General features: G+C 43.0%; 1 protein-coding gene across 2 annotated transcripts in view; it reads right to left on the minus strand.

Moving 5' to 3' along the window:
- The window catches only part of PSME4 (proteasome activator subunit 4), a 100076-nt gene that overhangs the window by 52947 nt on the left and 26377 nt on the right, over positions 1 to 20752 (minus strand). For both annotated transcript variants that reach the window (XM_066625885.1, XM_066625893.1), the window contains 8 exons: positions 17105 to 17149; positions 14774 to 14923; positions 11510 to 11573; positions 9025 to 9099; positions 5523 to 5645; positions 4235 to 4327; positions 2921 to 3186; positions 927 to 1113 (listed from right to left, as the gene is read on the minus strand). In XM_066625885.1, coding sequence (XP_066481982.1) covers positions 927 to 1113; positions 2921 to 3186; positions 4235 to 4327; positions 5523 to 5645; positions 9025 to 9099; positions 11510 to 11573; positions 14774 to 14923; positions 17105 to 17149 — 1003 coding nt within the window. The remainder of the gene's footprint in view (positions 1 to 926; positions 1114 to 2920; positions 3187 to 4234; positions 4328 to 5522; positions 5646 to 9024; positions 9100 to 11509; positions 11574 to 14773; positions 14924 to 17104; positions 17150 to 20752) is intronic.

Raw genomic sequence — 20752 nt, forward strand, 5'->3', positions numbered from 1 at the left:
GCTCTGAGCGTGGGAGGATGGAGGCCAGAATATGCAACCAGATCAAGAAAGAAATATCTGAATGTTGTGGTTTCTTGAAAGACAGAAACCTTCTTTCAAATTGGAAAAATCCCTACGGGGATTTAAATTGCCTGCCTATGTAAACCGCCTTGAATAAAGTCTAAGGAGAAATATCTGAGGACCAAAAAAGGCGGAATAGAAATACCTGTATTATTATTATTATTATTACTCTGCTGACAGAGAAAATTTAAAATGTTTTAATAATTTCAATATTATAATTTAACATAACTTAAAAATTATGCAGATGAGAAAAGAAAGGGAAAATCAAAACCATCAGAGATTAATCATGTTTTAGATCAGGGGTGTCCAAAGTTTTTGGCAGGAGGGCCACATCGTCTCTCTGACACTGTGCTGGGGGCCAGGGGAAAAAGGAATTAATTTACATTTAAAATTTGAATTTACATAAGTTTACATAAATGAATATATTAAGGGTGAACTTATATGAATGAATGAAGGTCTTGCAATAACTCAAGGCCTATAAAAGGCCTTGCACAAAGCAAGGCTGGCCTTTCCTTTGCTGCTGCTACTACATCACACATGTGAAACAACAAGCAGTGGAGGGAGCCCTCATCCCATAACTCATGCAAGAGGTCAAACAGTCACCCTCACACTGAGAGCAGTTGCGTCGGGTCAGCATGGGCCCCAACAAATCTTGGGAGGGCCAGAGGCTCATTGGAGACCCCGGGCCGGGGTTTGGGCACCCCTGTTTTAGATGCAACACACTAGATTGGGAAAGAGTTTGAAAGATAGAAAGACATATGGAAACAGAGCAACGCCCCCTCTGTGAAAATATAGGCGCATATTCTTATGTGACCCAAGACATTTTTCATAATCAAAACCCACCATATGAAGGTCACTACACTCACCATGCATTTGCTGAAGTCATTTGGATCCACACCAGGCAACGATCTCATCAGCAGAGGCAACATGTGTGTTGGACCTTCAGGAAATGACTTCCCCCCAGATACAAGGCTACGGGCTACTCCAATTACACAGCTTAAAGTGGCTATAAGTTGATGAGGTTCTGTTAATGTCTCCAGTGCAGGGTATGTTCTATGGAGTTTTTGTGGCAAGGGGAAAATTAAGAAAGAATTTATATCTTCGTCAGTAGTGAAGAATACATCATACAACAGGTTATCTTATATGAATATGTAAAAGATGACCCTTGCAGACTCAAGTTATGTTTTGATGCTTTAATGAAGGGATTCCTTGTACATTTTTCTTGTTACCAGCTTTACCCCATGTTGGTCCATAAACAAAATTACCTTAATATGCAGGTGCTATGGTCGTGTTTTCTACATTCCACTAATTTCCGCAGTGAATTAAAAAACAAAAGAAGTAAAAAGTACATCTGCATCAGCCTTTCACTAATCTTGAAAAAAATGAAAAGAAAAATATTTTCTCCCTCCCCCACGCAGGTTACTGCTCTAGTGATTTGCTCATGTAACTAGAGAATCACAGCAGCTCTGCTCAAGAAAAATAGGGCTGAGGTGGAGCGAGGGCCCATTTCTGCCAGGCTCTGCTCTGTGTCTTGTGCTCAGGAAGGAAAGGAAACAGGGAAGACTAGACAGTAAAGGCGCAATCCTAACCCCCTATGTCAGTGCTTTCCAGCACTAGCATAGCAGTGCCAATGGGACATGTGCTCCATTCTGCAGTTGGGTGTCACTCACACAGGCCTCCTCAAAGTAATGGAATGTTTGTTCCCTTACTTAGAGCTGCACATTGAGCTGCACACTGCCCTTATGTCAGTGCTGGAAAGCACTGACATAAGGGGTTAGGATTGCTCCCTGAGTGGGAAGAAGCATGCCTTAACTATTTGATATAGCTTTGCTTCCCATACACAAAAATTTGCTGGATTAATTAAGGAAATAAGGCACTTGCTCAGAAACAGAAATCATGCAGCAGAACCAAACCAGTTGGCCAGGAGTAGAAGAGAAGTGAGGTGAATCTGGAGAAGAGTCCACACATGCAATCTGCTTCATATTAATCCCTCTTATACTAGCTATACAATGCCAATTTATTTTAGTCTTGCTCACTGTGATGAAGGATCCAATCTTAGGATATGATTTGTATTTCCCAGGATAGAGTTTATAAAGAAGTGTTCAAGTTAATTTGAGTGAACACAATACAGGAGATATAAATAGCCAACTTTACACTTGTCAGTTGGAAAACATAAGATTGGAAATGGACCAAGCACAAATTAGGAGGATGGGGGGGGGGGGCACACAACCTGTATTTGACATCATTGTGATCCTTTTTAGAAAGCACAATGTTAATATTTTAGCAGCTCATCTTCAGGAGTTCTAACTAGATGCATACTGTTATGGCGTAATTGTGTAAAAAAGCAACAAGATGGACACTGAATTTTAAACACACATTTTGCAAGCTATGTTACACACTAAATCAGCAAGCTAAGATTATACTACATTTTCTTCTACTCGCAACCAATACTAGGAAAACTATTTTGGGGTGGCTCCACATAGATCACAAAGTGCATAGCTATTCTTATGACTTGATGTTCCAGTGGTAGGTTTGACTTTTTTTCCTGATACCTGCTTTTATTGATGTTATGTTCTATAAATATTACACACCTCCTTGAGGGCCTATTAGGATGTGAACGGTAGCATTTGAGTAGATAATTTCATACAACAGGAGGCCACCTGTGTAAATTAGAGCGGATGAAAGAACTGGCCATAAATATAACATACACCTGAAAAAACATGTACATAAAGGAAGTCCCGTTTTCTATGGCCAAACCAGAACAAATCAGTTGCAGAAAGGACAATAACTTAAAGTGCCTTTTTGTGGCACTCTGAAAATAAAATCACTTTCCCCAACCCCAAGTTCCATTTGCACTCACTTTTCAAGTACTGGTGGAATTACCAACTCAGGACGCATTAGTGCAAGGTTCTGCAGAGCTTGGGCCGCCTCTAGGCTTCCAGTTTTGCTGAACATAGCCAGGAGGACAGGCTGAATAATACATTCTACAAAGTCTGTGATATCCTGGTCAGTAAGTTTATGGCTATCAGGCACAGGAGTAAGCCAAGACAACTTCTTGTAACGCTCACGATGCAATCTTCTAACAACATTACTTGGCAGCCGCTGAAGTAGCTTCATTAGCTTGTTCTGCAAGCATACAAAGAAATGGAACAGAATCAATTTCAGTTAATTGGCAATATGGAAAGGAGCAAAAGCTATTTTGCCTTTCCTACTTCCAATACATTAAAAATAAGTTATTCTCTAGATGAGTGGTTCCCAAATCAGAAGTTGCAATCCAAACGAGGGTCACATGGATGTTCCTGAGGGTCACAGGAAGCATGTTCCCTGTAAGCTGCATGGTTTCATAAAATTGAACTTGGCACTCCAGAGCTCAGCAATAGCAACGATGTCACTGCCAAGTGCTCCAGAGAATTCATCATCATCTACCACCTCAATGGGTCACTGGACTGACAGAAAAACTGCATTTAGGGTCGCAGTCAAAGAAGTTTGAGAAACACTGCTGTAAAACAGCTGTTCCAAAACTGGTGGGTCATGACCTGCCAGGGGAACCGGAAGTGGGAACCCTTAAGGGGAAACGGCCCAGAAACGAGTGCCCTAACACCCTCTCTCAGTTAGGGGATCGTGCTGGCTTCCAGGAGGGTCCGAGAGGCTTGCAACTCCCCAATGCTCAAAATTGCTCTTATCAGTGATCGGAGCGCACTTCTGGTTTTGAACGGTTTCTGGCCTCCCCCTCCAAGACTTACAGCAGTCCCAACTCCCTGACAGGAGTTTGGGAACAGCTGCTCTAGTTCTTTCGTCAAGCAGTTCACTATGACCTTCTGTATTAGAAGAATATATTTCATGCCAAGGGACTGCTGTGGACATTCAAAATCTTTTCTGTGCAATACACTCCAATTGACCCTGAGGGAGACAAGTACAAGACATAAGATGCAGCAACAGATACAGCTGGAGCTACCTAGAAACAACTTCTGGGTTTTTTCCCCCTCATTTTGCTCACAAGTGTATGTTTGAAGAACATGCATGAATATAAACTTAACTGATTAAAGTCACTCTTGGTGCAAACGTTGCTTTCCAGTAAAACATGCAAAAAAAGTCATGAGCAACAAGATTCCACTTTACGGTCAACAATATTAATACTGACATAAAGAGCTTTAAAGAAAAAAAAACTCCTTACCAACCAGCGACCATTATTTGAGGGATGGTAAAAGGATGCAATGCTTTTGAATAACCCTGACAAGTGTTTCTGTACAAGTTTGCTTGGTCCACCCTGTGCAGAAAAAGAGATAAAGATAAGCTGATTGAACACAAAGAAAAACAAACAAGATCACAATGCAATTTCTAACAGATTCCAATTCAAAGATTTTTAAAAGATTTACAGTTGCACTACGTGATTTTTTTTTTAACCTAACAGTCAGCACATTGTAAATGGGTGAGAAGTCTAATCCACCACAAAATATCTTTATGGAAGTGGTTTCCCAAACTTGTAATACAGTTTGCAAACATCTGGAGGCATCAATATTGGCCAAATGCTCCATGATGAATGACTCATTCTCTTGAATAGGATATTGTTCTGAATATATGTGCAATCATGTCAATTCTGATGCATACAGTTTTTGGAGAATTACCCGTTTTCATGGCTACTGAATGAGACAATCTCACATTAGTCTTCTGACAGCCGTGTTGAAAAATGTTAAGGTCTACATTAGAAGAACATCCCTGCCAATGTTTATGCTCGCATCACAAATGAGACAATTCCTGCACATATCATCTGTGCTATAATGAAGAGTGTGGCAAAAAGCTTGCTAACTATTAATCTATATAGAAGAAAAATTTTCAAATGTTGTAAGAGACAGATATTGCACACAGCTTTCTTGGAATTTTTATATTAAATGCCCTAGGCCAGGAAAACACATGTTCTTACTAGTTGTGATGCTTTATTATCCAGCTTCAACACTCATGATGAGGTTTTTTGGGCACATTTCTGACATCCATACTACCGTCCAAAAGATAGATAGAATTGAGAAATTCTTCCAGAGGCATAAGGCCAGCCAAAATGTTTACTATAATTTAAGCACCATCTATTTGCACATATACTTAGAGTTGCATACAAGTCTAGAGAAGATGCTTACACCTGAGTCAACCTGCCCTATGGAGCCATTTTTCAGGTCTCCAAGTTGTTCGAGACAATGTGGGTGGCAATAGCAGAGAAGATCTTCTTGGCTATGGCACCCTGCCTCTCAAATCCTCTCTCCACCAACGCCATGCTGTTCAGTTACGATGTCAGTGTTTTGGATTTCATTATTGTTCACTTTGTTAGCCACCCTAAAAATTCATGCATTGAAGGGTGAGGTACCAATACATTAAATAAATAAAACTTACAATGAATATGGCTAATTAAAAAGCTAACATTTGGATATTGGGGGGCTAGTGGACAGAGTCTACTGAAAACAAAAGGATCCTACCATCATGGCTGTAATCCACATAACCGCATGCCCTATATCGTATGCATTTGTTAGGAATCTTGGAACCAACACCTGGTTGCTTCCAACTGGAAGATTCAAACTTCGAAGTATTCTGGTAAATATCTGCAGGAAAAAGGAATTCTGTAATTTAACAACCAAAACTTATTAGGAATTATATTTGATTCTTGTTACAAAGTCCACATATCAATGCTTATCCAGTGTGTGTGAACAGCCTGATCCTTAAAGCACTATGCCAGCAAAAGTTTTGTTGAAGGAAATAAGAATTGTTGCTGGCACAGAGCTAGTACAGTGCCTTCAGAATGTAGCATATTTTCAGAGGATGAGACACTGCAATTTCACTTCACTAATGAAGAAGCTATCAGTATCAACCACCTTGACTTCCCAACTGCTCTAACTATGAATGTTTGTCACTGCACATTAGCTCCGTATATCTACAAAATAGTTTAGATCTTCTCAGTGCTAGGGACACATAACATCTACACAATCGACATATGTTGCTAATAAAACAAAGCTATACTGCTAAAAGTTAGCCCTTCAAATTACATTTAACATAATCCCCATTCTCAGCAATGACCAAACAATCCAGATTCTAGCATTACTGAGAACCCTGAAAAAACTTGTCAATAGCTAGAGACTATGGAACAAAATGCTATAATTAAGACACAAAATGCCTCAAGGTTCAATTTTTATATAAATGATTTAAGGCAGACTGTGAGAACAAGAGACATTAGTGGTAATTAAAAATTGTAAAATTACCAGTGGGGAGCTGCAAACACAATGGATGATGACGCAGGGCTGAGTGCAGGGAAGAAGACGACAGGCAGCCCAATCCTGAGCTGCCCACGGCACCCAGGTCCGGCAGCTCCATGGCGGGCTCCTGCCAGATCCTGCGCCTCCCGCGCTATTGCGGGAGGCTCCTCAGGAGAAGGGGACATTTGTCCCCTTCCCCAGGGTAAGGGAAGCAGCTCCACTAAAGTAAAGGCGCTTGTGTAGGGTGAGCAGCCCTGCCCGAGCACCTTGGATCCTGCGGAGCTCGGCTCTGCGAATCCGCCTCTCCCCCGCCCCCGGCCACACCACCCCCTTCCCCGGACGCCTCCCCAGTGCCCCCAACCACACCCCACCTCCCGTTCAGCAGCCCGGCAGTCCAGGAGACCACTGAGCCATGGAACCCAGGTGCCAGCCCAGCGCCAGCTGGCACTGAGCTAGTTCCAGTGGGAGCCTGGCAGTAAGTCCTGCAAACATGCCTTATGGCATGTCTGTGACTGTGGTCCGTGGCACGGAGCCAAGCCGCAGACCACAGGATTGGGCTCTCACTCCCTTATTCTCACCACTGCAGTCTTTGTACGCTCCCTGTCATCTCTATCATTCTTGCCTCTATAACTCTCCTGAAACTACTGGGGACAGAACGTGTTTTCGAGGGCTCAAAACAGGCAACAGTAGCCATGGCAAATATCATGACACTGGATTACAATTTAAGGGGAGCCCACCACTGCAGTTCTGATTACTGCCTTTGAAACAACACAGCAGAGAACATGGTAATCAATGGTAAGGCCACACCTGGAGTATTGTGTCCAGTTCTGCTCGCTGCATCTCAAAAAAGACATAGTGGAAATGGAAAAGGTGCAAAAGAGAGCGACTAAGATGATTACGGGGCTGGGGCACCTTCCTTATGAAGAAAGGCTACGGCGTTTGGGCCTCCAGCCTAGAAAAGGGGCGCCTCAGGGGGGACATGTTTGAGACATACAAAACTATGCAGGGGATGGACAGAGTGGATAGAGAGATGCTATTTACACTCTCACATAACACCAGAACCAGGTGACATCCACTTAAATTGAGTGTTGGGAGAGTTAGAACAGACAAAAGAAAATATTTCTTTACTCAGTGTGTGGTCGGTCTGTGGAACTCCTTGCCAAAGGATGTGGTGCTGGCGTCTAGCCTAGATGCCTTTAAAAGGGGATTGGACAAGTTTCTGGAGGAAAAATCCATTATGGGGTACAAGCCATGATGTGTATGCACAACCTCCTGATTTTAGAAATGGGTTATGTCAGAATTGCAGATGCAAGGGAGGGCACCAGGATGAGGACTCTTGTTATATGGTGTGCTCCCTGGGGCATTTGGTGGACCGCTGTGAAATACAGGAAGCTGGACTAGATGGGCCTATGGCCTGATCCAGTGGGACTGTTCTTATGTTCTTATGCAAAAAAGGAAAAACTAAAATGATCAAGGAAATATCTGTGTAACAAAGAAAACCTTAAAGATTACTGAGGCTCTTATTTAAACAAAAGGGAAAATTTGTTGTTTAGGGGCAAGGAAACAAGAACAGAAAGAATATAAAAGTTAAAGCTCACACCCCAAAACTGAGGGACACTAGCTTTGCAACAAGTAAAAGAACGTTCTCTATACCAGACATAACCAACCAACCAGGGAACCAGTTGTCATGATGGCCACTAGATAAAAAACCAGAATAAATACACTGAGGGCATGTCTTAACAGAGGCTACTTGAATAGTCAAAAATACAGCCACTGTTTTCACAGGAAATGTTCTGCATATTAGAGGACTGCAATAAAGGACGTGCATCTCCATTATGACTGTTAATCAGGGCCAGTTCAAGGACTCTTGAAACCTGAGGCAGCATGCCAACTGCGTCCCTCCCTTACTGAAAGCCTCTGCTCCTCCCACTCTATAATATTCTAGCTCAGCACTCTCCTGCCCCCCTCCACATTTTCCCTTTGTCCCCTCTTCCTTTACCAATCAAGGAAGCAAAAAGAGAAGGAGGATTAGTGAGGCAAGCCAGCAGACAGATATGGGTAACCACCCACCCAATCCTGAGCTGCCTGGGGGCACCCAGTCCCAGTGGCACGGAGAACAGCTGCCACCGGATCCTGTACACCCCCGGACTACCGCAGGAGGCGCCTCGGGGGAAGGGGACTTTTGTTCCCTTCCCCCGGGTAAGGTAAGCAGCCCCACAATGGGGTTGCTCACTTTAGTGCCAGTAAAGGTACTCGTGTAGGGCGCCGAGCCCTCCATGAGCACCTTTGATCCTGCAGAGCTCTGCGGACCCGCCTCCCTCCCTCCCCCCAGCATGCCTCCAGCCCGCCCTCCTTCCCGCATCACACCTCTGCGTCACACCTCCCCCCGCCCTCTCTCCATCCCCCGCCGACCTCCCCCCTCCCCGGAACACCTCCTTCCTGCCCCCACTTACCGTGTCGTGGCTCGACAGATCAGGAGACCACTGAGCCGCGGAGGCTGGGCAACCGCCCCGCACTAGCCCAGCACCGACGTTATGGCACGTTTGCGACAGTGCTCAGTGGCACGAAGCCATGCCGCTGAGCACAGGTGGCAGCACAGGTGGCTGCTTCAGCAGGCCTCATGGATGAGCCAGCCCAATTACTGTTAGCAAATTGTAAACTAAGGAACACTCATCTAACCAGTAAAACATGTTTGAAGATTCTTATTATCATTATAGTTGTTAGACACTACCTTAGGAACATAGGGATCCCAATCAATGTAGCCAATGTTATCAGTGGCCAAGCGTGCAAAAAGGTTGACGAGGTGCTAGAAAAAAAGAAACCACAGATCACATTTGTAATGACACAACACACATTTTCACTGCAAGATTTTATCTTGCCCCTTAGTTACCACAGAAGCGAGACACACTGTAACCAAGCAAAGCATGCAGGTAAACAAGTACAGAACTAGCCAGGTGATCAGGGAAGTCACTTACCAGAAGAAATTTCAATTTTAGTTGAAGAAAAAACAACGCCCCCCCCAGACATTCTTAGCCAGCATTGCTGCAGAGAAGCTTAGACCAGTGGTTCCCAAATTGGTGGGCCGTGACCCACCATTGGAACCAGAAGCAGGCCATTCCCCCTTAAGGAGAGTGGCCAAGCACTGATGGCAGTGACAGCACTGCAGCGATCATAGCGCTGTGGCAGCCAAGAGGCTTCATAACGTTCCTGGGAGGGGGTAATGCTAGCCATCCAGAGAGTGTGCACGGCTCGCAGCTACCTCTTCAGGCCTCCCCGCTGCTCAGAAAGGCTCCTCTATCTGATCATGACCAACTTCCAGTTTGCGATCACTGCAGTGTCATAGCCGCCGCCACCCTGCCCCTGCAAATTCTTACAGGGTTCCCAACTTCCCTGTAGAAGTTTGGGAACCACTGGATTAGATAAACATTGCTAGCACATGCATATTGAGCAGTATTTTCACTCATGCCCCGTATTTCCTGTGGTAAGCACCATACTTCTCACAGTCAGCTTATGAAGGTGAGGAGGGGGGCCATGAATGAAGAAGAAACAACAAGGTGGCTTCTTATCTCCAAAAGAATGAAGGAGGCAGGTGTAACAGTTCAATATCTCAGAGACTGTAAATAGTATGGAAGAGACTGGGTTAAGTGGGGGAAGATACTGGACTACAGAAATAGGACTGAAAACTCTTGATATATGAAGAGGCAAAGAGTACAGCAGCCAGTAACAGAAGGCATGCCAATGATATCTGCTAACCAGGGCTACAAGATGCTTTAATGGAATAACCAAAATGTTATTTTTTTAATTTGTTAGTTGGGAGACAAGTATCTGCATAATATAGATACAAAAAGCGGCACATGCCCTGAACTAGCACCCCAAATATGTCTCAATGCACAGAGGTTTTGCATGAACTAGCTGCCCCATTCATTTTCATAGTGAAAGCAGATCCATGAGTATAAAGATACATAGAGGTGTTTGAAAATAGTGTTCTTTTACTCAGAAGGAAGTCTGTTGTGGTCAGGATGTAATCATATCTTACTCACCAGAAACAAACACCTCTACATATACAGACCCTCTGTCCTCCAATGAAATAAATGAGGAAATATTTGAGGGTAGGAGAGCGCCAAATCAGAGTTCCCCTGTACATCAGAGCTTTCATACGAGTAAGAAAATCAGAATTACAAATCAGTGGTCTGTGCAGAAGCCAAACATATGTGCAATAGTTCTAGATCTTCTAGTCATGGTTAAGAAGTCAGGATCACCTCACAAATCACTCCCTCCTCTTCTCTCTGCAAATTTTCCTATACCTTCAGATCTCAGCTTAACCATGGCACAATGTCATGCCTGCAGCAGTAACCATGGGCAGCCTTAAATCATAGTTTGAAATTGGCTTGCAAACCTTGGCTAAAGAAAACTACTGTTTAGTGTTAGCCTCAGTGCAGATGTAACACTACACCACAGTCACAGCTGAAAAGGAAAAGGGGGGAAGATAAGGAAGCATGAAAGCCTTTGGAGGGCTCCTGATCTCTTAAATAATGACTAAGAGGTTGAAAAAGACTATGGGTGCAATCCTAACCAACTTTCCAACATTGACATAGCTGTGCCAATGTGGTGTGCACTTCATCCTGCAGTGGGCCAGCATTTAAGAGGGCCTCCTCAAGGTAAGGGCATGTTTGTTACCTTAACTTAAAAGTTTGTTACCGTATTGCAGCTAAATCAGTGCTGGAAAGTTGGTTAGGATTGTGCCCTACAGTTACTCTGTAACTGGCCAGAGAGTTAAAAGAACATGGATGTGATGTCTTAAATCTGAAAGCCCATTTTGATGTTCTGCTTTAGATAGCTCCAACTAAACATAACATAAATGTTTATGGCAAATGTAAAAACAGAGCTTTCTCCCATATACACATGATTCCCCTGCAAATAAAAGATGACAACTGAATCCTGATGAACTGATGTAATTTGATAACATTAAAAATTATAGCTATTACAAAAACCCAGATTTTGAATTTCAGCCTGAAAACTGCCAGCATTCCAAAAATGGTAGGAAAATGCAATTAAAGAGTGTTCAAAAGCAAAAAAAAATTGTTGGCACATTTATTTAACTGAAAGCAATTGAGAATTTTGAAGTTACCACAATCTTCCTGACATCACTTTTTCTAGTCCAGTTACAAAAAGCACATACAAATGCACTCTAGAATGACCAGAAAAGAGGTACTTACCCCCTCCCATTGTGGAAGATTCTGAACTGAAACCCAAAGGCCTAGAAACTCATCATACCAGAGTCTGCAAAACAATGAAAGGTTTATGATTTGCCAAGTTCACCATCAGTTACTTCAAGAATCATTATTACAACTCAAATAATTAAGTATTTCTGTAACACATTAGAGATATGAGTATTCTAAGTGACTTGCAAAGTTTAGAGACTCTTACATAAACCTGTTAAAGAGGGACAGTATTACAGGTTGAGTCTCAGTGTCCACGAGGGTTTCATTCAATCATGCTAAATGAAATCCCTTTAAAAAACAATGTTCCTTTGCTCAGCGATTTAAGAACAGCCTTGCTGACGTTTGTTATACAGGACAGAGGCATCAGGCAGATGATCAATCAATCTCTCTTTCTCCAGGTGCTTAGAAAGGTTTCACTCTGAGGCAGTGACCTATTCTTTCACCTGGAGTGCAGAGCAGGGAAAGAATGAAGAATGTGAAGAGGAGGTGATAATCACTTTGCATTCTTTCATGTCAGGGGACAGGGATGCATGTCAGGGGAAAGGGAGAGGTCACTTGCCTTGGACTGAAGCTGTTTGAAGTGCCTGGAGAGAGAATGATTGATGGATTGTCTACCAGCTGCCTCCTCCCACATTAACGAGGCTATTGTTAAACTTTTTTCCCTTAATTTAAAGTGCTCTTCTCATCATGTTGAGATAAAACCATGGGTGAAAAATCAGTGGATTATTAGGTTATACCTGTATTACCTCTCTTGCAAGTGGAAACCTGGAACTGCGTTAAGCAAACTATTCTATTCGGTGAGTTTGTGATCTGATGACTGTAAACCAAGTGCTTCCAGAGCATACTGTCAGTCACTACTACACCAACTCTGTCTGGAAGCCTCAGGCACTTTTCTTATCTCATGTTGAACATCTTTAAAGGTGAATACTGTCCTGGGAAAACTATCTTGTAATCACTGCGACCTCCTATACTTGAGCCCAGTGTTGGCATATTCCTCTTACCTCCTACTCAAATTTTTAAATCCACACTCAATTATAATATTTATACAAGTAATTAACAACCCAATCCTGTGCTGCCCGTAGCCCAGGGCTGCAGCGGTACTGAAATGGCTGCCGCTGCATCCAATGGACACCAGGCAGCAGCTCCCAATATCCCCTTCCCCCGGGTAAGGGAAGAGGCCCCACAATGGGGCTATACAACTCTGCGCCAGCTAAGTAGCTGGCACAGAGTAAAGCAGCCCTGTGACAGGCAAGGAGGTCTGATGCAGGGCTTTGGATCCAGCAGAGCTCCTCCAGTCTTGCCCATCCCACCCCACTCCCTCCCCACACCCCAACTCACCGTTCCACCACCCAGTACTTGCCCAGAGCACAGGGAAGTGATTGAAAAGCTCAAAATGCAACACACCAACAAGTTATGTAGAGAGGCTATAATGGGAAACCATGATAAGAGGACAAAGTTCTACTGAATCCAGAAAACCCAAAATGCACAATGTTTCGTATGATGTGATGTGCCTTATCAGCGTCTGCAAGCATGAGAACGAAAGCAATCATTCATAAAGTATGCAAGGAACTCTTCGATAGGACACAGTCTAGAGGGGAGGTGCTATGTAGAAACACACTTGAGAAAGTATAACTTAATATGACCTTGAAATGATAAGCCCAATGAGAAAAAATACCAAGTTACTAAACCAACATTCTAGGGTAGCCTGAAACAGCTTGGAGATAAACATGCAATTGTCTCAATTCATGAGTTCACTAAATATTTTTTTTAAGTCTAGCTTTGAAAATGTATATTATGCTTAATTGCACAACTCACTTGGTTAAATTCAAATGTATTCAGTATCTACATCAAGAATGTGGCTTAATTTCTTTCTCTCTGCTTCCTATTGAGCAATTTTGAACACAGAAAGTTTACTGTTCCTGTCCAATAAAAAAATCCCTTCTCATAATTTGTGCAGTATTTCAAATTACTGAAGACAAAGTTGTCTATGGGAGAAAAATTGTCAATCCCAGCTTATTTCCACTCCTCACATTACTCATCCCCCCACCTTTCATGCATTCCTTCTTTGTTCCTTTCTATCAAAGAATACATTCTGCAAAAAGTAACAAGAGTGAAGAATTCTTATTTCTCATATATTCCAAGATCACCATTGAAACAAACTGGTAACAGACCATGAGGACTAGAATAGAAGCCTAGAAACCATGACTAGTATCCAAAGAGCTTCTTTAAGTCTGCTTAAAGAAGCCCTTGGTGGCCAGCCTCCAATGCTACTGAAACTCCATTTCAAAACAAATTTCCCCAACGGCAAGGGAAGCTACTACTAGAGAAAAACAAGCAGAAGACTTCCTTGGACTCAATGAGATTTTCAAATCAAGATCCACAACTGCACCCCAGTTTCTTTAAACTAGTCTCATAATTTTTATAACTGACAAAGATGAAAGAGACCAACACATTCATTATTTATATATTTAAAAGACACCTAAACTTAACATTACAGAGTTGAAAACACATGTTGCCAGGGATGAAAGCCAAATCATAATGCACCAAACATATACATATACATCAATGCCATTGTGACACATTAACAATAAATCAAAGCAGTACTAACTCCAGGGCTTCTGGAAGGTTTTGAACAAGGCATCCTCAGTGGGCACCCCTTAGATTAGAAGAGTTAAGGAATGCAGAGTCTTTCACTGCCTTGGGTCTTCTTGGGTGCACCAGGCAAAGTGAGAATGACAGCACTGTTAGGAGTGGTGGGCTCTTTACTAATCCTGGAGCACAGCAAGGGTCCTCCTCAACTTTCTCAAGTCTGCAGCCTGAACCAAAAAATCTAGAGTTGGGCTTGGTTTGGCGAACGTTCAGGGCTCCAACATGATGCCGCACTGAAACAAATTTCTAATTATTTGATGTACCATTCCTAACATAGTTCCAGTATCAGAACTGCTGGTATCAGCACTGGAGAAAGAGGTGGGGTCAGGCAGCGATGCCAAGTATCATCTGCTTCCTTCTCAAAGAATTAAAGTTTAAAATGAGAAATCCACAATACTAGTTGTAGGACAGCTAATTTTGGAGTAGCAATTCCCAGACAAACTGCTAACATCATGTTCCTTGTACTTATGCTTAATACAACTATTAAGACAGTACAATAAAGAACACATTACAGTTCATTACTTGCATTAGGCTACACAAAACAAATAATAGCTCTCTATGCAACATATCATTCCATGAAGAAATTTTCAAGTGCAAAGTCTGACTTACTTAAAACCTTTGTGGTGAAGTTCTGGAGGAAGAGTGGTAGGCAGAAACAGTTCAAAATAAGTGATGGCTTTCTGCATGGTAACATCAAAGGGACACATTAACGGCCGCCATTCATCTAGCATTTCTGCTGTGGCATTTTCTGGGAAATAGCTAAAGAGAAAATGCATATATTAACCAATATGCACAGAGCAACCAAACCCACACAATTCATGAAATTTACTGCTTCAAGATGTGGAGATAGTCACTAGCTTCAATATCTTCTAAAAAAGAATTGACGCAGTCATGGAGAATAGGCCAAACAAAACCAGTTTGCTGTGATAGTTAAATTGCCATTGAGCAATTATAGCTACAGCACTGGTTCCCAACCTGTGGTCTGGGGATCACAGGTGCTCCGTGAGACCCTGAGAAGTGGTCCATGTGGTCTCAGGAAAAAATCATTTTTTATCATTTCCAGCATCTCTCTGAGAGAGCAGTTACTCATGGATCACCAGAGAGGGTGGAGAACGGATCACCTGCAGCTGGTTTCTTCTCAGCTGGCTGCAGCTGGTTTCTTCTCCAGAAATAATAAATCTTTTCTAATTACAGGCAGCCTGCATTATTTGCTGGTTCAGTACCCACAGATTTCTTCATCCACGAGTCCCCAAACCTGTGATGCAGGCCAACCTGGAGTCTCCAGAGGTGAGGGGAGGTGTGCTCCTTTTCCCTTCAGAGGCTCTTCTGAAGCCTGCAGAGGCTATGCGCATCTGCCTGCGACCACTGCGGGCTTCAGAAGAGCCTCTAGAGTCCGACTGGAGTTCAGCTTCAGTTGGGTTCAGGGGAGGGGGGCCAAAAACCACAGGTTTTGAACACATGTGTTTTTTTTTATCTGTGGGGGTTCTAGGAATGGAACCCTTCTGGAAAATGAAGGCCACCTGTATTACAAATTTAAATGTATTTTTTGTGTGTGGGGATAGGAGATTGCATCTTGTCTGTGACAATTCCAATTTTTGCCTCAGTGGCCCACAGTTTCCTAAAGGTTGGGAACTACTGAGCTATAGTAATAGCTTCTGCTAGGCTTATCCTCCATAACATATAGGGGAGGTATACCCAGAAAACCAGAAACTGAGGAACAAACAGTAGGAAAAAGCCATTTTCATATCTTGTTTGTGGTCTTGCCTAAGATACCTACTTGACCACATAAAAAAATTCTTCAACAATCCATTTAGGTGTCTCCTTTTTATAAGGCAACATACCAAAAAAAAAAATCTGTAGGTTGCTACTGGGAAATCAAAAATGATGTTTTATAAATCTTTGGCCAGTTCTAGCAAGGAATTTCTGATGATGCTATGAAAAAGGGAGAGGTGGAAAGATGACTGGATTGGCAGCCCAATCCTGACGTGCCTGGGGTGTACAGCTGCAACAGCGCCAAGAACGGCCGCCACCGCATCCTGCGTGCCTCAGGCTGCCACAGGCGGCACCTTATGGCACATTTGCAACAGTGTACTCCGGCACAAAGCCGGAGTACTGAGCTCAGGATTGGACTCTCATTCTCCTACCTTAATGCTTGTTCAGTGATTTTTTTTTAACTAAATGCTGAATACAGTACGGGAAGAGGGGGGAGACAATTTTCCCAAAAAATCATTTGCCTTACTGAAATCAGGTCAGAGTTACAAAATGCTAACATCGTTTTCTATCCTGCTATTTCCAAACTACAGGGGAAAGAAAAATTGAATTTTTATATTGTTCTGGGCCAACCTGTCAACTACAATCCCACAACAGAAAACAAAACATGCTTATCTAGCTTTGTTCTCTTTCTCACTGTTTCTTTTTTTGCTATGTAAGCCACTTTGTGAACTTTTTGTTCAAAAGCAGTACCTAAATATTCTTAACACTATCCCACCAAGAGCAACCCATCTACAAAGTTCACACAACTTCTGAGACTACTATTTTATGTATTGTCTAGTTCAGCTACGAGGGCTAAAATCAAAGTTTGCTGACAGAAATAAGGTTAACGTGGTGCAGCAGACCTGTTGCTTGTTTAACTTGGTTATATTTTATTAAATGAAAATTTAGATTTACAATGCACACAAATTGCAAGTTGTGCAAACTGAACAACTTCCCTACATCAATACAGTTTTTAATTTAGAGGTTATAACACAATACTAGAGACATCTTAGGTTTAAGATTACCGAATTACAGAATCGTTAACACACAGAACTCTCTCCTTTCCATAAGTAGCCAACAGGAAAGCCTCAGATACATATGCAGGACAGTCCTACTGCAGTCTAAAATTTTAAGGGGAAAAAACATTTAAGCAGTACATAAAGACTTGCAAAACAATTAAATACTTACAGTCGACAGTTTTTCACGAGGGTTTTTAGAACGCTTTCTACAGAGCTAGAAGTTAAAAAAAGAGAAAGATTAGATAAATTACATCTTCTCTGAAGGGAAGCATATTAAGACAACTGCACCACTGTGCAAATCTAAGGTGGTATTGATGCAATTAGACACCATCTGTGCACATGCAGCAGTTAATCTTATTTACTATACAGACCTAATTACAAGGATTAAAACTGAATTGACTCTTTGCTTCTCCTTGAGTATCTGTCAGGCCACATATAGGAGTAAACACAAATCTAACAATCTCTGATTACACAGGCCTACAAAATTGAGGGTCAGAAAAGTTTCTCCCAAAATTTGATATGAATTTGGGGTGCCGATTCCAAAAATGGCATTCGTTTTGCCCCATCACGTCTAGTTTTGGAGATACAGTATAGCCTCATGAGGAAGCCGCTTGAACCATTCACTAAAGAGGCTATGTCGTGTCTCCAAAACTAGACATGGTAATGCAAAACGGATGCCATTTTTGGAATCGGCACCCCAAATATACCTAGGAATTGGTGTAACATTTAACGAAGCAAAATGTGTGTTGGCCTGAACTAAGCAGTTGAACCAAATTACTGGATTTTGAAAGCAAGAAAGTCAGACAATAGCATATACAGTAAATAGATTAAAATGTATCTGCAAACACTTTTCAGAGACAAACAACATGCCTGTTAGAGGTCGATCTTAGCACATAAGGGAAGTATGTAAAATTCCCAATCCTTGGGTTCTAACAATTGTGGCAACTATCAACTGATCTTAAATATCATCTTTATTGGCAAGGTAGATAGAGGTCGCTCAATTCCAGACACTCTTGGATGATGCAGTTTTAACTGAGACACTTTCCAAGCTGGCTTCTATCCCCATTTTGGTACTGAGCTTGTCTTGGTTGCACTGGTTGTCCACCTACATCAAGATGCAGACGGACAGGGATCAACCCTGTTGGTTTTCCGGATCTTCTCTGTGGTTTTTGATACCACAGACCCCAGTATTCTGGGATAACGAGGTATGAGCATAATGCTTAGCAATTCTGTTCCTACCCAACAGGTCAGTTCCAGGAGGTGATACTGGGGATTTTTGCCCTTGACTGCAATTGTTATACTATGCGATTCTACAGAGCTCTATTTTGTCCCTTATGTTTTTCAATATCTACATGAAACCTAGAGAGGTCATGTATTGGAAACACTGAAGATATTGCGAGGAGATAGAATGTGGTGTCTGCAGTGGCCCTTTGCTCTGGTGAATCTGGGAAACATGGGGTTAAAGCCTGGGCTTTCAGCAGTGAGTGTGCTGCACAGCTGCAGCCACTAGAAGCAAAAAGGTCTTTAAGAATAAGAGTAGCACCTGGAGGTTGGAGAGACCGTGGGTAGCAAAAGGAGGATAGATTTAGAGGAAGGAGGGTGAACTGACTAGCTGACTGATGTACTGACTGACTTGGCTAATGAACTAACAGACTGACCAACAGATCTGCTGACTAATGGGCTGGCTAACTATTTAATGGACCTACTGACTGATACAACTGATGGACTCGTAAAGGGACAACTGTGGACTACTGCAACAGCTGGAGACTGCTGGTTGGTAGAGAACTGGGGGAGCTAATTAGCTTTAAAGTGAACCTAATTTCTCTGGATAGTTTGGAGAGGGGGGCAAAACAGGTTATCAAGTAATTTAGGATAAAATGCCACCAATATGACAATGACATCCAGCTCCATTTTTATTTCCATCTGGTTCAGGTAAGGCAATTGTATCTTGAACATGTGGAAATGAACTAGATGGAAGCTAATAAATGTAAGCTTAATCAGAGAGTATTATTAGCAAATTTTTCACCTGACCAGGTTGTTGGAGTTCAGCCTATACTTTATGGGACCCACAATCCCCCTTAAGAAGCAGGTTCACAGTGTGGGAATGTTTTAAGACCCACCTTTGTCTATGGATGCCAAAGTGACATCTATAATTCAAAGTAACTTTAGCTGGAGCACCAGCAATATCCTCTCTTGCATCAAACTGACCCCTTTCTTGGATCACACATGTGCATGTAACATCAGCATCAGATAACTACAGGCACAACTTGCACTTTCATCTGGTTAGGGACCAGAACACAGATGAAAATTAAAAATGCATGAATGTCAAGCTTAGCCTTATTTAGCTTGCAAATTTTGGCCAGTGAAAAACATACATTGTATTGTATTGGCAACCTTCAGTCTCGAAAGACTATGGTATCGCACTCTGAAAGGTGGTTCTGGCACAGCGTCTAGTGTGGCTGAAAAGGCCAATCCGGGAGTGACAATCCCTTCCACACCGGGAGCAAGTGCAGTCTGTCCCTGGTCTGTCTCCCTGACTATGGGCCTTCCTTCTTTGCCTCTTAGCCTCAGACTGTTGGCAAAGTGTCTCTTCAAACTGGGAAAGGCCATGCTGCACAGCCTGCCTCCAAGTGGGCCGCTCAGAGGCCAGAGTTTCCCACTTGTTGAGGTCCATCCCTAAGGCCTTCAGATCCCTCTTGCAGATGTCCTTGTATCGCAGCTGTGGTCTACCTGTAGGGCGCTTTCCTTGCACGAGTTCTCCATAGAGGAGATCCTTTGGGATCCGGCCATCATCCATTCTCACGACATGACCAAGCCAACGCAGGCGTCTCTGTTTCAGCAGTGAATACATGCTAGGGATTCCAGCACGTTCCAGGACTGTGTTGTTTGGAACTTTGTCCTGCCAGGTGATGCTGAGGATGCGTCGGAGGCAGCGCATATGGAAAGCGCCCAGTTTCCTCTCCTGTTGTGAGCGAAGAGTCCATGACTCGCTGCAGTACAGAAGTGTACTCAGGACGCAAGCTCTGTAGATCTGGATCTTGGTATGTTCCGTCAGCTTCTTGCTGGACCAGACTCTCTTTGTGAGTCTGGAAAACGTGGTAGCTGCTTTACCGATGCGCTTGTTTAGCTCGGTATCGAGAGAAAGAGTGTCGGAGATCGTTGAGCCAAGGTACACAGAGTCATGGACAACCTCCAGTTCATGCTCAGAGATTGTAATGCAGGGAGGTGAGTCCACATCCTGAACCATGACCTGTGTTTTCTTCAGGCTGATTGTCAGTCCAAAATCTTGGCAGGCCTTGCTAAAACGATCCATGAGCTGCTGGAGATCTTTGGCAGAGTGGGTAGTGACAGCTGCATCGTCGGCAAAGAGGAAGTCACGCAGACATTTCAGCTGGACTTTGGATTTTGCTCTCAGTCTGGAGAGGTTGAAGAGCTTTCCGTCTGATCTGGTCCGGAGATAGATGCCTTCTGTTGCAGTTCCAAAGGCCTGCTTCAGCAGGACAGCGAAGAAAATCCCTAACAAGGTTGGCGCAAGAACACAGCCCTGCTTCACTCTGCTTCGGATGTCAAAAGGGTCTGATGTGGAGCCATCGAAGACAACAGTGCCCTTCATGTCCTTGTGGAAAGATCTGATGATGCTGAGGAGCCTGGGTGGACATCCAATCTTGGGGAGAATCTTGAAGAGGCCGTCTCTGCTGACCAGGTCGAAAGCCTTTGTGAGATCTATGAAGGCTATAAAGAGTGGCTGTCATTGTTCCCTGCATTTCTCCTGCAGTTGTCTAAGGGAGAATACCATATCAGTGGTGGACCTGTTGGC

The sequence above is a fragment of the Tiliqua scincoides genome, chromosome 1, assembly GCF_035046505.1.
Source record: "Tiliqua scincoides isolate rTilSci1 chromosome 1, rTilSci1.hap2, whole genome shotgun sequence".
Classification (NCBI taxonomy): domain Eukaryota; kingdom Metazoa; phylum Chordata; class Lepidosauria; order Squamata; family Scincidae; genus Tiliqua; species Tiliqua scincoides.